Here is a 14,587-nt window from a genome sequence, read left to right on the forward strand (position 1 = left end):
GTGGGAAGGGCTTTCAGTCGAGTTCCAAACCTTTGTATGTGGCTTATTCTCACCTCAGGGTTTTCAATGTCCTTATGCTATCCTCGCTACAGGTTGGGATGCAGTGGAAATGAGGCTTATGCCCCCTCCAACAAAGGGCAGTTGGTAGGGGAGCCCAGGCCCGCCCACTCCACCAGACTCCAGTCTAGGGCCTGTGAGAGACAACAGTGTCAGGTACTCTGGAGTGCACCTAAAGCTACCTCCCTGGGTCACTTCCTACCATCCATCTCCCCCAGTGTCTCCAAGTCCGATATAAGATAGCAGAAGAAAAGACAACTAAACCTTCAGCTTCAAGCAGGCTGAGCAGGCAATCTTCTTCCTCACAGGGAGGCTTTTTTTGGCACTGTTGTTCAGGAGCCCTTAGGGTAGCTCTTTCTCCCTGTTCTGAGCTGAGTTGCTCCCTTTTAAGCTTCCTCTCCATCTTGAGATAGCACAGTTCCAAGCATGACCTCAGGACATGTCTGTTTGCAGGAGAAATGGCTTTGAGAAATCTGAGTGGAATAGCACTGGTTCTTGGATTAGCTGGTCTTGTAGTGTTCTAAATCAGTGGTTCTCAAACTAGAGCCTCCACTTGTTCAGGGAAAGGCCCTGGCAGGCTGGGCTGGTTTGCAGGTAAACAAACCAGCCCGGCCTGGCAGGGCCTTTCCCTGAACAAGCGGCGGCCTAGTCTGAGAACCACTATTCTTAATGTTTTGTCATAGTTTTTGGTCCAACAGACTCTTTTGGGTGCAGGTCTTTTGAGCAAGTCTGTCAAAAGCGTGGCAATGGTAGCGAAGTTTGGAATGAATCGCTGACAGTACTCCGCTAATCCCAAGAAATAGTGAATTTGCTTCTTTGTGGAGGGGATGGGGCAGCCTGCTAGCGCTTGGACTTTGTCCACCAGGGTTCACAACTGTGGCCTTGAAGATCCTAGGTAGGTGATGTCACAATATCAAGGGGAAAAACAGGTAAGCTAATGTTACAGGGTTAGGTATTCCCTGCTAAAATACACAGGTTTGGGGGATATGCTGCCAGAGAGAGTGACTACTCCACAATTTGTACTTGTGTCTCTCCACTGTATGGAGCTGGATCCCAATAGAGTCCCTGGAGGGTTGCTTCTCCGGTGCTGGGGGAAGAGGAGAATGATACTCCTGCCTTTAATACTATCCCAGATCTGCTTGATTTTGCCCCCTCTGCTGTTGCATATATCCTCTTAATAATTAAAAGTAATGACCTGCCTTCATGCTGAAATGCAGATGTTTTGAAATAAGGACCACCAACATGTTGTTGATTTAGTATTTTCTTTGTTTTTCCAGGAACTCTCTAATTTAGCAAGCCTACCACATTTAAAAGATTTGAGTCTGAATGATCCTCAGTATGACCCCAACCCTATTTGTCTTCTCTGTAATTATGCTACCCATGTGCTGTATCATATGCCTCAGCTTCAAAGGTTGGATACATATGATGTGTCTCAAAAACAAATCAAGGTCCTGGCAGAGGTAAGGATAAGATTTTCATGACATAGTTATGCCAGCAATATTTATGATCTCTTTTTTCCTCTTTATCTCTCAGTTTTTGGTAACACACCTCCACTGCCCAACATCTGTCTTTCAGCCAACAAAATTCAAGTGCTTATGTCAAAACTAATACTGTGCAATGTTGCCAGCTTTTGTGATTTTTATCATGATTCTCACAATATCTGGTGATTGATTATGAAAGAATCTCAGCGTTAATTAAAAAAAGTAAGTTTCTACTTCACATGAGAAGAAAAACTTGAAAACGTGAAACCTAAAGGCTCAAAACCTGAATGCAAATAAAACTAGCCCAATCTTTATTATTAGATTTAAAATCTTGTGATCTTGGGAGGTCCAGCTCATGCTTGGGGTTCGCATTATTGGCCACCTTTCTTTGTTGGTGAAAGGCAGTGTTGTTGTATTGAAGGAAGCCATTCCCTCCATTTGAAAACTGATTGCAAGGCCTTTTAAAATATATTTTTCATTATTTAAAGGCTCTATTACAGACTGCAAAGACTGCCTTTAGATAAGTATTCTGTAAAGAGATTACAGTTCATAGAATAGTAATAACTACAGGAAAGTTAACTGAAAATCAAGCATGACATTGTTTTAAAAAATAAAAAAATCTTACTAGTATTCTCATATACAGTTTCCGTTTATTCATATTTTATATTTTTAAAAGCATTCTTCAACAATAATATTTTAACTGGAAGACAATCCAATGTGCAATATATAGGCTTGGAAGGATTAGATTTTTACTGGTAAATGTAAATTATACTATACACACACACTGAAATATTTCCATTGATGATTATAAAAAATTACAGATAGACAAAATTGGAAAAATGCTGCTTGCGGAACTTAGTTTGATTTAAGGAACTTATTTTGTGTATTTTGACATGATGTTGACCACTTGTGTTTTAATGGTTATAAAGCTTTAACTTTTTTTGAATCTCAGCATATTTAATTAAATAATTGTCTGACCCCCACTATTGTCTGCAACTGAGAAATTTAAATTGATAAAAATAGAAAAAATGCTTACGGTTGAAATCAGTTGAAATCATAAGGTAAAAATCAAATTCTGCTAAGCCTAGCAGTATACAATACCTAGAGCTTCTGATTTTTAGTTGTAACCAATAAACACTGATAAAACATCCCTGATACTACAAAAATGAAATCAGTGTTTATCCAATAAACATTGGAAAAACACTAGAAATGGTTAATTATATCTAAGGGCTTGACTACATGGAGCAGATGTGGACTACAGGGTGTGATTTCTAAAATGCACAAACATGTTGTGCATTAGTTGATCCATGTTGACCCTGTTGGTGCACACTAAAGATTCCCTAATGTGTATTAATGTAGTGCTGATTGAAACACTACATTTAAGTGGACTGGAACATCACAAAGAGATTGAAAACAAACCCCCCAAAATGAAATGAATGAAGCCCTTACAACACCATAAAAATCTAGTATACAATTCCTGAAGTAATCATTTAAAATTTAATGTCACAAGGTTGCTGAATTGTTAGAAAACAGCCTGTATGAACAGTTATATTTTGCTAACATTATTCTGACAAATAATGTTTCCTGTTTTCCTGACACTTGAAGGCTACAGTGATGAAAAAGATAATGTACTATAACATGCGTGTAAAGAGTGTTCATAGGCAGCTCAATGAGGAGCTTGAAAAGCTAAAAGAAAGAAAATGCAAACTGCAGAAATTGCCAGAAGATCGAATAAAATTGTTCAGCTGCAACATAAAACATGTAAGTTTAAATAGTCAAATATATCAAGAAAACAATGCATCCTTTGAAAGAAATTTTAATGTGTACCTTGGGAGGAGATATGAGTTTGGATGAAGAAATCATTTTAGGTATATTTGGCTAAATCCTGCCTTCAGTTATACCCATTTGGGTTGGACAATGTAACTGAGTGTAGAATATAGCCCAAAGTTCTTAGGGGCAGATCAATTGATTGAAGTCAATGGAAAACTTACTTTACCCCCACCCCCTTGTGTTTATTTAAATACCTACGCTATATTTAAAAGCAATTACTTGTGCTGCAGTTTCAGTAAGCTTGCACAGGCTGTGCTCATATTGCAGTGTTCTAATTTTAAGGCTTAAATGTTATCTTCCTGTTCTTTAAATACAGTATAAGCAATAAGATAATGGATGAGATTCTATTCTCAGCTACACCAATGCAATCCCAAATAATCCTAAACAGTAAAGCATTTTGTTTTACAGTCTACGCTCTTTTTTTTATGTTCATACTAAATCTTTAAGATGTACCTTGAATTAGCTATTTTAAAATATACCTATTTAAAAATAATCCAGAGTTTTGCTTCTTACATATATCTAAGTCTTTCAAGTATTTTGATCGGGGATCTGCACACTTACACTGCGCAGAAAGGAATATTCAGAATACCAGTTTTGTTGATGCTCTTAGGGAAAGTGGACTGAGATGTATCTGAGTTGTGTAATTTTATGGAAATGTTACTTTTGGGAGCTAAATCCTTCCCTACTATTACAATGGAATAAGAGGTAGGTTATTCTCTTACTCTCACACATCTTGGTAGTTAAAGTTGTTACTCTTAATTGCATCCTCCAGCTCTGTTTTCCATACAGAGGCTTGAGTCTGCTATCATGGTGGAATAACCTAGAAGCTTTAAACCATAGCTGAAGAGTGTAGAAGAGTTATGTGACTGATATAATCAAACATGGTAGACCTGGTTGTAAATTTCCCAGAACAAGATTTTCAAACTTGGGTGCCAAAAGTCAAGGCTCTTAAATCCATATATAGGTACCTAAAGAAATGGCCTGATTTTAAAAAGTGTTATGGATGTGTCACAGGGTTCACTTACCAGTGCAATTATCTTCTTTTGGCCATCACATGGATTAGCTCTGCTAGCTGGTGTGCCATCTCCTGGTGATGCCTCATCTATCATCATCACCCCCTGCAGATCCACCTCCGTCCAAGTACTGCAGGGTCCTCTTCCTGATTCAGCCCTCCGGCCATGTCACTGTTCATGTTTTCCCCCTTCCAGGAGGGATGTGGGGGTGGGGAGAGGGATATCTCAGTTCTAGAGTCGAGCCACTTCCCCAGTGATGAGTGGTGGGGACCCAGGCCCACCCTCTACTCTGGCTCCCAGCCCAGGAACCCTTTAGCTAACACCTTCTGCTACCTCTCCTTAACTTCTCACAACTTTGGGCTCCCTGCAGCAACCAGTTGCCTCTGGCCCTGCAGTTTTTATATGGATCTGCTGGATCAAACACCCTTGCTCTGCCCCACCTCTGTGACCCTGCCCTTCTCTGAGGTCCCACCCCCGCTCACTCCTCCCGCTTCCTCTGTCACTCGCTCTCCCCCACCCTCACTCACTTGCTCATTTTCACTGGGCTGGCTGAGGGAATTGGGGTGTGGGAGGGGGTGAGGGTTAGGCTGGGGGTGTGGGCTCCGGGGTGAAGCCAGGAATGAGGAGTTCAGGGTGCAGGAGGGGGCTCCGGGCTGAGGCAGTGGGGAGGGAAGTAGTGGGGGAGGACTCCGGCTGGGGGTTCAGACTCTGGTGTGGGGCTGGGGATTAGGGATTTGGGGTGCAGGAGGGGCTCCAGGCTGGGGTGTGGAGCTGAGGTGTTCAAAGTATGGGAGGGGCTCCATGCTGAGGCAAGGGGTTGGAGAGTGGGAGGGGGTATGGGCTTTGGGATGGGGGTGCAGGTTCTGAGGTGGAGTCAGAAATGAGGGGTTTGGGTGCAGGAGTGGGCTCTGTGCTGTAGCAGGGAGTTGGGGTGGGGGAGGCTCCAGCTGTGAGTGTAGGCTCTGGGGTGGGGCTGGGGATATGGGGTTTTGGGTGCAGGAGGGTGCTTCGGGCTGGGGCTGAGGGGTTTGGAGGGCAGGAGGGGTATCGGGGCAGGGAGCTGAGGTGCGAGAGGGGGTGTGGTGTGCAGGCTTTGGGAGGGAGTTTGGGTGTGGGAGGGAGATCAGGGTGGGAGCAGGGGTTAGGGCGTGGGAGAGGGTGAGGGGTGCAGGCACTAGGCAGTGCTTACCTCAGGCGACTGCTGGAAGCAGTGGCATGTACCCCTTCTGGCTCCTGCACAGAGGCATGGCCAGGCATTTCTGTGTGCTACCCCATTCACAGGTGTCGCCCCCTGCAGCACTTGGGGGTGGGGGCAGCACATGGAGCCCCCTGGCTGCTCCTATACCTAGGAGATGGAGCAGGGACATGCTGCTGCTTTTGGGAGCTGTGCAGAGGCACAGCAAGCAGGGAGCCTGCCTTAGCCCTGTTGTGCCGCTGACTGGACCTGCCAAGGCCCCTTTTTGACCAGGCTTTCTGGTTGAAAACCAGACACCTGGCAACTCTTATGTAAAATGAATTTACCTAAATTTCAGTTGTAGTTGCTGCTCAAAAGAAATCTTGGATTGCAATAGCAAAGGAGTTGTATGTCAACATGGTAGTGCTAAGGGTTCAATCCTGGACAGGTAGTGAGAGGGGTGAGAGCCCGGCCTTATCAAAATCAATGAGACCAAGATTTCACCCTAGGCGTTTTAGAAAAGTCAGTGAGTCTGCTCAGGTCATAGCTGAGCTATTTGTCACCTTGGTCAGTAATGGAGCAGTGTAACCCTGGCTTCACTTCTGCTGAAGTATTGACTTTTTTTTCCCAAGGTGATGGCTACTGAGCACCTCATTACTATGCTGTCAAGCTGAGGTTGGCCCCTTTGTTCCAGAGAAAACCTGTCCTAATTTCTTCAACTCGCACCCTTCTCGGTGCTGAGCACCTATGACAAAGAACGTGTGGATGTACATGCTAGCTCAAAGTGCAGAGCATGGTTTATCTTTTAATATAACATGCAGTTGTTGTCTGTACCCCTGCTGAGCATATCCCCTCTGCATCTTTCTCTATGCACTGCAGTTTCAAGCCCTAAGTGGGGAAACTTGTACAGTGCCTACCTTCACCATGCCTAACTTTAGATCGTGCTGATAGTCTTTCATTTTCATGAATATCCAATTCATATAAAAAACTCATAGCCATGACAATATAAGGGGATAAAGGTCCGTGGCAGCTGAAGATATCTCAGGAAGCAAGAAGAAAAAGAAATTCAAATTTAAACACAGTAGTCTATCAGGAAATCATCATTTCATATTCTTGATCATAATATAATATAAGCTACTACGGGCCATAGGAGTGTACATGTTTTTACTTGTTTCAAGTTTGTCAGGTTTTTAAGTAACTTGTTACAAATTGCAGAATTATTTCACTAAATAAACAAGAAAATTAAATTGTCAAGATAAAATCAAGAAAATTATTGTTTTATTAAATTAGTTTTCTGGTAAATATTTTCATGGTCAGTTTATAGTGTATAGTTAGAAGATTTATCTTCTGGGAAAAACAAATACTGTAATTTTGTACCGTAACTTAACTTCACCTGTTGCCTTTGAGTCTTGGTGCATTCTTTTTAACAGCTGGAACGTGAACTGACAGAGCTGCAGACATCAGGCAAAATACAGAATAACAAATCTATTAAAAGTAAAAGGCTGGAAATTGAAAAATCAATTGACGATAATGAGAACACAGATGAAACCAGTGAGGAGTCAAGTCTTGAAAATAAGTTCTTTCTGAAATTAGAAGCCCTGAGGGAAAGGATAACATTCTGGAACAGAAAACTAGATGAGTATGTTTTAATGATTGGATAAGAGCTGCAATTTGAAATATGTATACATTCCAACTCATTGAGGTGGGCTTGGTAATTAAAGGGACTGATAGGATTTGGAGCCTGTGTTACATTTATTTCAACTGAGGACAAAACTGATAGTAGTATTCCAAAAGTTATTAATTTTATAATATAGTTTGGGAGAGAGAGTTCTGCCCAGAGGACTGGAAGAAAGATGTATTTTATAAAATATCAAAGAAAGGCAACTTAAGGGTGTGTGATAACTGGCAAGGAAAAAACTGCTTTAGAACACGGAAAAGTGTTCTGTAGTATACTGTTGAACAGTATTAACTTGGGCATACTGAAATAATAAGCAAGCAGGCTTTAGATTAAAGAAAATGTGTAGATCACATCTGTACCTTGAGATGATTGATTGACAAAGGGCTTGCCTACAGATTAGTCTTGAACTTCATAGATTTCACCAAAACTTTCACCTGCATTCATGGAGAATCACTATGGAAGATCTTGGAACAATATGGGCTTCCTTGAAAGGTAATGTCACTGGTCGAGATGCCATGTGAACGTTCAAACTGCTGCATAAGGACAGAAAATGGAGAGACTTATTAGTTTGATATTACTGGCGTGCAGCAGGGTTGCATCATCTTCTCTGCATTGTGATGGATTAGGTGATGCAAAAAGCAACATCAAAGGGAGATACAGGACATATGTGGAGTAAAAGAAAATTTCAAGCTCTTTACTTTACAGGTGATACTGAAATTTGGCAAATGCTAGAAGCCCACAACAGGAAATTTAATGCATTCAGCCTTCTTGGTGAGAATACTTGGTGTTCGCTTGTGGGATAAAGTAACACATGCGCTGATGTTTTACAAAGGACTGGCCAGCAGACTGCAGGGACTGTGATTCAAGAAAGAAGGCTGAAGTGGTTTGGATATAATAGAAATAAAATAAATGATAAAAGTCATTAAAATGGCTGCTAACTACTCTATGTGAACTGAGTTGCTGGATTCAATCTATTTCCTAGTAGACAGGTGTCCTTATTTAAAAAAAAAAAAAAAAAAAAAGGACAAGAATTGAACAAAAATGGCTGGAACCAAAACATTTTTTTAGCCATGTAGGACTAGTGAATGGAAAAGTTTACAGGTCTTGAAAACGTGTATTGGTCCAACAAAATGCCTTGGCAAGTCAAGAGGTATTTGTCAAATCTTAAAAATTCATGCCAGTCTGATTACCACTGGAATTCCAACATAACTTTAGCAACTGCTTTTTCTTGACATTCTTTAGTTAGAGATGAGTGCTTAATGGGTGAAATTCATCCCTGATCAAAAGACCAGCACAAGATCTATGCATGGCACAACCCCTCAAAATAGGCCTTAAGTGAGACTGAAGTGGTGCTATAGGCTTATGTGAGGCCTTTGCACAGGGATGAATTTCATCCTCTAAAATTTGGAAGCTGATATTCCAAGCTTTGAGATGCTAATAAAGCATTGAATTTCTAGTTTAAGGGATTTTTCAGATGGTTGGTACTAAAATCATATTAGAATTCAAGTGGGAAAATAAGTAATGAGAGTTAACTGTTTTTTTTTAAATCTGATACCTCACAATTTACTAAGTTTTTAGAAAGGAATGTTTGTTACCAAAGGAAAGTTTGGATTGCTAGCTTAATAGAAGAAAGCATTTTATTATATTCTATGGTGTTTTACAAGACAATAGTCCTTAGGCCTATCATTGATCCTTCGGTTTAGCCAGTGCTTGCCTTATGTGCTTTGGTGTCTTGGGCTACTAAAGGCTTAGTTTGCTCTCACCCCATCCCAGGGTACAATGAAAACTGGGTTGACAAAGAATTCTGTGGGCATCAGACCTAAAAGAGAACCAGATCATGCCAGGTTTTTTAACTAGTGAGCCGGAGTTCGTTTCCAGAGGGAGAGTCCTAGATTCCTGTCAGTGAGGAGGGAGAAGACGCATGCACACTTCTACTGTGTCAGTTCAGTAATGGAACAATTGAAGGAGTTGGGGTGGGGGGGTTGAACATATCGCAACCTGAAATGTCCTGAGTAGCCACCTATATCAAGCCTGTGCCATAAGTCACCCCTGGATCTACCAGTGCACCGTTTGCGGCTGCACTTCAGACTAGCATCATTTTCAGTACTTCAGAGAAACTAAACCTCTCTTTTACTCCTACAGATGATCCCTCAAATTAATGTTGGGGGTGGAGTGAGGGAAGCTTGCCTGAAGATGCCTGTGCTGTAGCTGTCTTGTTGATCACTACAGGACCTCACCCTCCAGTGCTGTAAAGCCAGCACCATTCACAAACATCCAATTCACTTATAATTTTTAAGAAAAATAAATGGAAAGAATAACGAATGTGGCTCCAAGTTCTTATACTTAGAACAAATCATCAAAAGCCATCTCAATCCCGATTTTTTTCTGAATTTGATATAAAAAAGCAAGATGAATTTTGTGCCTGTCCTTACCATTTATTATATTCCCACCAAAATTTACCATGTTGTTTTTGTTGCAGAATTGAGAAAATTTACCAGATGGAAGTTAAAAAAAAGAAGAAAAGCAATAGCTTAGTAGTGCAATTTTTGCTGACTGAATTGGAAACAGTGGGCAACACTCGCTTTGAAGAAGGCTCACCAAGTGATTCTTGGTAAAGTTATTTTAGACATTACATTTTAAACCCGGTTTCTGCAGCCCAATGCCACCCACAGTTCTTGATATCTGGTCTGCTCTCTTCTCTCTGCAGCTCATGGAGGCAGATCAGAGTTTTGAAATGGCATGGTTTGACCATGCCCACATTGCTCCTGCTTGCTCCCAGTTTCTCTGCCTCCATGGCTGCCTGTGGAAGGTGGCAGCTTTTATAGCTCACTTCCTCCTCCACATTTGAACAAGGTAGTAGACAATGCTGCAAAATCTAACAGTCCCTCCTGATGTCACACCAGGCCTTTGAGAAAGAGTACAGACTGGCCATCACACAAAGGCATTCTTTTCGGACCTCATCCTTAAAGAAATACCAGTAAAGAGACAGCAGGCTCCCCAGATGAAAGCTGTGGAACCATGGCTTGGGAAGAAAACCCCTGCTCCTAAAGCCTCTTTATGACAAAGACCACGTATGTTTCCCCCTAGAATGGAAGTTTGGAGGTAGGATTTCCCAGTTCCTGGAGCAATGGATTGCTTCGACTATGGACTAGAGAGTCAGGGATATTCCCCTGAATTATGGGTGCCACCCCATCTGTTTTTTATCCAGTCCCTCATCTCAAATGACCCAGTAAAGCACAGTCTAAGCTAGAACAAGATTTTTCGCCTTCTGAGTATGGGAGTGATATAGAGCATTCCTTCATAGGAAAGGGTTCTCAGGGTCTGCTCCATTTTCTCTATCATTTAGAACAGCGGTTTTCAAACTGTGGATCAGGACCCTGTTTAATGGGGTTGCCAGAATCATTAGACTTGCTGGGGATGAAGCAGAAGCCAGAGCCCCACTGCCCAGGGTTTCAGCCCTGAATGGTGGGGCTTGGGTGACAGCCCCCCGTCCTGGGGCAGAAGACCTTGGACTTTGTCTTTGGTCTGCCCTCCAGGGGACATACAGTAATTTTTGTTGTTAGAAGGGGGTCGTGGTGCAATGAAGTTTGACAGCCCCTGACTTAGGTGCATACAGGGGGAATCTGAACAATTCTAGATCTCAGAAGGCTCAACAAATGGATGAAGAAAATGAAGTTCTGGCTGAAAACCTTGACTTCTATAGTGTCGTCCCTGTCCAAGAGGGATTTTCTGTCTTTTGTGGATCTCACAGATGCATACCTACACATCCTAGTCAGACCATGCCATCACAGGTTCCTAATGTTTGCCTACAGCAGAAAGCATTATCAATATCAGGCCTCCTACTATGCTTACCCTCAGTCCCCAGGTCTTTACAAAGATTTGGTGATAATCATAGCCAGACTCAGGTGAGAGAGCTACCTAAACCCCTTCCTGGAAGACATTTTTATCAGAGCGCCATCCCCCCATAATGGCACAAACAGCTGTTTCTGACTTTGACTCTCCTGCGGATGCATGGTTTTATTATCAACATCCAGAAAAACACCTTGATTCCATCCACCCAAATAACTTACTTGGGAGTGGACAAAGACACCTCGATAGCAAGGATATGTCCATTTCCAGAGAAGTTCCAGAAGAGTCAAGACCTCCCTGCACTGTTTTGGAACTGCAAGAGGCCACTATTGCAGGGTGAGCCTTCAACTGCTAGGGCCTCCTAATAGGGATCATCCCATGGACACAGTCACTCATCAGGCACCTTCAGGGCTTCATCTTAAAGGTGTGGGACCCCTCCCTTTAATACATGAAAGATCAAATGAGGATCCTGCACAGGTGATCAATTCCTTAAAGTGGTGATCAGCTCAGGGCATTCCTTATGCCTCCCACCTCTCCTGATCCCCACAAATGACTTCAACCTAGAGAGCTGGGGAACATATCTAGGGTCCCAAACAGCTCAAAGTTTCTGCAACCTGGAGGAAAGGACCCACAGCATAAAACCCCTATAACTAAGACCAATCAAGCTGGTGCTACGAAGATTTCAGTCCAGGCTAGAGGGGAACCGCTTGCTGATTTAGTCAGACAACAAGACCACAGTCACATTTGTGAACAACCGAGAAGGAATAAGAACCCCAGTACTATGTGCTGAAGTTATGCAAGTTTTACATCTTGGGAATAACTCATCTGGAAGCAAGCAGGAGCTGAGAGAGACCTGGCCAGTTCACATGGCTTCTAAACTTTGATCTGCCTCCATGAGTGGAGAGCAGCTAAGATGTGGGAGATGCTGCTAGCAGAAGGGAAATTATTGATAAATTTTCTGTTCTTACCATTCAGAGTTAGTGAATTTTAACAATCTCTCTGACCCCACTCCACCCCCCCAAAAAAACCAGTTAATACATTGTGACTTGAAATTCTCTGAAGGAACTGTTTTCTTCAGATACACATGTAGGGTCAAATCTGGCCTTGGCCTAAGCAAGCATCACTCTCATTGACATTCATTGGGAGTAGTACCTGCTTATGATATGGTGGTTAGTCCTGGTGGTTAAATTCATGATCCCGGCTTTTGTATGGGAGAACAACATAGGAGCTTAGAGAGAAATGGAATCAGTACCTATGGGCAGAGCATGGTGTGGGCACACAGCCCTTCTATAAATGCTATTCACAGATAGAGCAGGAGCAGTGAACCCTCTGGACTCCTATACAGAAGTTTGTGACCTTTGGTTCTGCCCATTTCCATGTCTCTCTACCCTGCCTTATATGAAACTATATGAGACTAACACAGAGCCCATCAGTGCTGCATGCAGGGAATGCATAGTCACCCTGCTCACCTTCAGGGAAAAGTGCAAGAAACTCTAATATAGACTTATAGAATAATGGGCGTGTGGAAGAATTACTTCCTAACCCTCTTTTGTTATTTATTGCCTTATGTCCTGAAGTATACAATTTTATCACCTATTTATTTTGGTATATAAGCTATAATTAACCATCAGTACACTTCAAAGCACTTTACAAAGGAGGTAAATGTATTGATTCCCCATTTTACCAATGGGGAAACCAAGCCACAGAGAGAGGAAGTGATTGTCTAAGGTCATCCAGCAGACCAATGGCAGAGCTGGGAATAGACCCCATAGCTGCTCTGTCCACTGAGCCACACCACCCTCTCAGAAAAATGCAAAAGGGTTCTTTCTCTTGCTCTGGTACCAGAGATGATATTTAAAATGCAGAGAGCGCTCAAAATGAAAAAAGGCATTTGTTCTATAAAACACATTCTTCAAAAGAAATTCAGTAATTTTTAAAAAGGTAAATTAGTCCATTATTTAATAAAATGTTCTAGTAGCTATCATCATGACTATCAAAGAGTATATAAATATTTTGGAAAAAATAGATATTTTGGGTGAGGGGTCATCTTAGTATATCTAAAACTGAAATGTGACTGTTTTTTATAATTTGTTCAATAGTTATTTTAATTAACATTCACTCCGTTGATGCCTGATGTAAAGGTATAAAATGTCTAAGGATTCCATTCACTTTTAGGTAAGTTCTTTGGACCAAATGCAGCGCCAGAGGTTTGGGGGCTCATCCTGGCCTCAGTGAAGTCAACTGAAGCTTTGCCATTCATTTCAATGGGAGCTGTGTTGGGTCCATAGTGATACTTAGGCACAGTAGAAGATAAATATTCCACTATTCAAGACTTTGATGCCTCTGTAGACTAATTATTAGCTCTCTTTTTTATTTTATTTCACGTCCCGGAAATTCTATATAAAATAAGATAGTCAATAAAATTGGAATATGGAAGTCTGAAATGACAAATAGCTGTTTTAACTACTGGGGCAGCAGTGACAGAGAGCTCCTGGATAGCTTTACTACTTGTTGTAAAGAAGCATTAAAGGTTATTTACATGGTCTCAGTATAAATAACCTTGGCGCTTTGTTGAGGGGAGATGCAAATTTAGGTTGGCATTATTTCAAGGACAGTTTTCTGCTTGAGTGCTCCAAGCTTGTCCACCTCAGCTGTGCCTTTCTCTTATGTTCAGACACGTCTGCTAAAGTGCTGCAGGTTGCGATGTGCTCAGAGGTTCTCTCTGTACTTTCCTTATAAACAGCGTTCTTTGTTAGTACTGTCATTTTATATAATAAATGAATTTATTTTAAAGATGCTTTTTCAAGCCAAGGATTTTTAATATTGACAAGGAGAAATGCTAAATGAGTCCAATGTTTGAATCAGAGTCTTAGCACAGAGTCCTTTAGAGAAAGAGCAGTGTTTTTATTCATTGCAAGTTGATCTGCATTTGTTTGCAGGAGCGCCACCAGCTTTTTTGCCACCCTAGGCGGCAGAAGGTCCCGCCCCCAAAATGCCGCCCTCCGTGGGCGGTGGAAGGTCTAGCCGCCGCAGTCACCACCCCCCAAATGTTAGCGCCCTAGGTCGCCTAATGGTTTGCACCGGCCCTGGTTGGTTGTCTTTTTTTCTAGAAAATGTCCTCTGATTATTGAAAAGAGTATTTGTTTTTCAATTTGGTTTTCTCAGCTTTTGGGAAGCCACTACGTTTCCAGAATGGACTTCTTTTAAGAACTGTATTTTAGCTGTCTATCGAAGCTGTTGATATGACCCCTATTACTGTAGTATCGGAGCACCTCACAGTCTTTAATGTATTTATCTTCACAACACTCCTGTACAGCATGGAAGTGCCATTATTCCAGTTTGCTGGTGGAGAACTGAGGCTCAGTGATTGCCCAAGGTCACACAGGTAGGAGAGTAGGGAAATGGTCTCTGGTCTCCTGGGTCCGAGGTTCATGTCCTTACTGCTGGATCGTCGTTCCTCTTTTAACCATGCTCACTTTATGCAAGTAGTCCCATATGGCCTAAA

At 42.0% G+C, this 14,587-nt stretch overlaps 1 protein-coding gene across 6 annotated transcripts in view; it reads left to right on the forward strand.

Moving 5' to 3' along the window:
- Positions 1 to 14,587, forward strand: part of LRRC9 (leucine rich repeat containing 9) — an 86,166-nt gene that overhangs the window by 14,899 nt on the left and 56,680 nt on the right. For all 6 annotated transcript variants that reach the window (XM_030558498.1, XM_030558501.1, XM_030558500.1 and 3 more), the window contains 4 exons: positions 1,335 to 1,517; positions 3,144 to 3,299; positions 6,986 to 7,194; positions 9,713 to 9,844. In XM_030558498.1, coding sequence (XP_030414358.1) covers positions 1,335 to 1,517; positions 3,144 to 3,299; positions 6,986 to 7,194; positions 9,713 to 9,844 — 680 coding nt within the window. The remainder of the gene's footprint in view (positions 1 to 1,334; positions 1,518 to 3,143; positions 3,300 to 6,985; positions 7,195 to 9,712; positions 9,845 to 14,587) is intronic.

Source organism: Gopherus evgoodei, chromosome 4, assembly GCF_007399415.2.
Source record: "Gopherus evgoodei ecotype Sinaloan lineage chromosome 4, rGopEvg1_v1.p, whole genome shotgun sequence".
In the NCBI taxonomy this organism is placed as follows: Eukaryota; Metazoa; Chordata; order Testudines; family Testudinidae; genus Gopherus; species Gopherus evgoodei.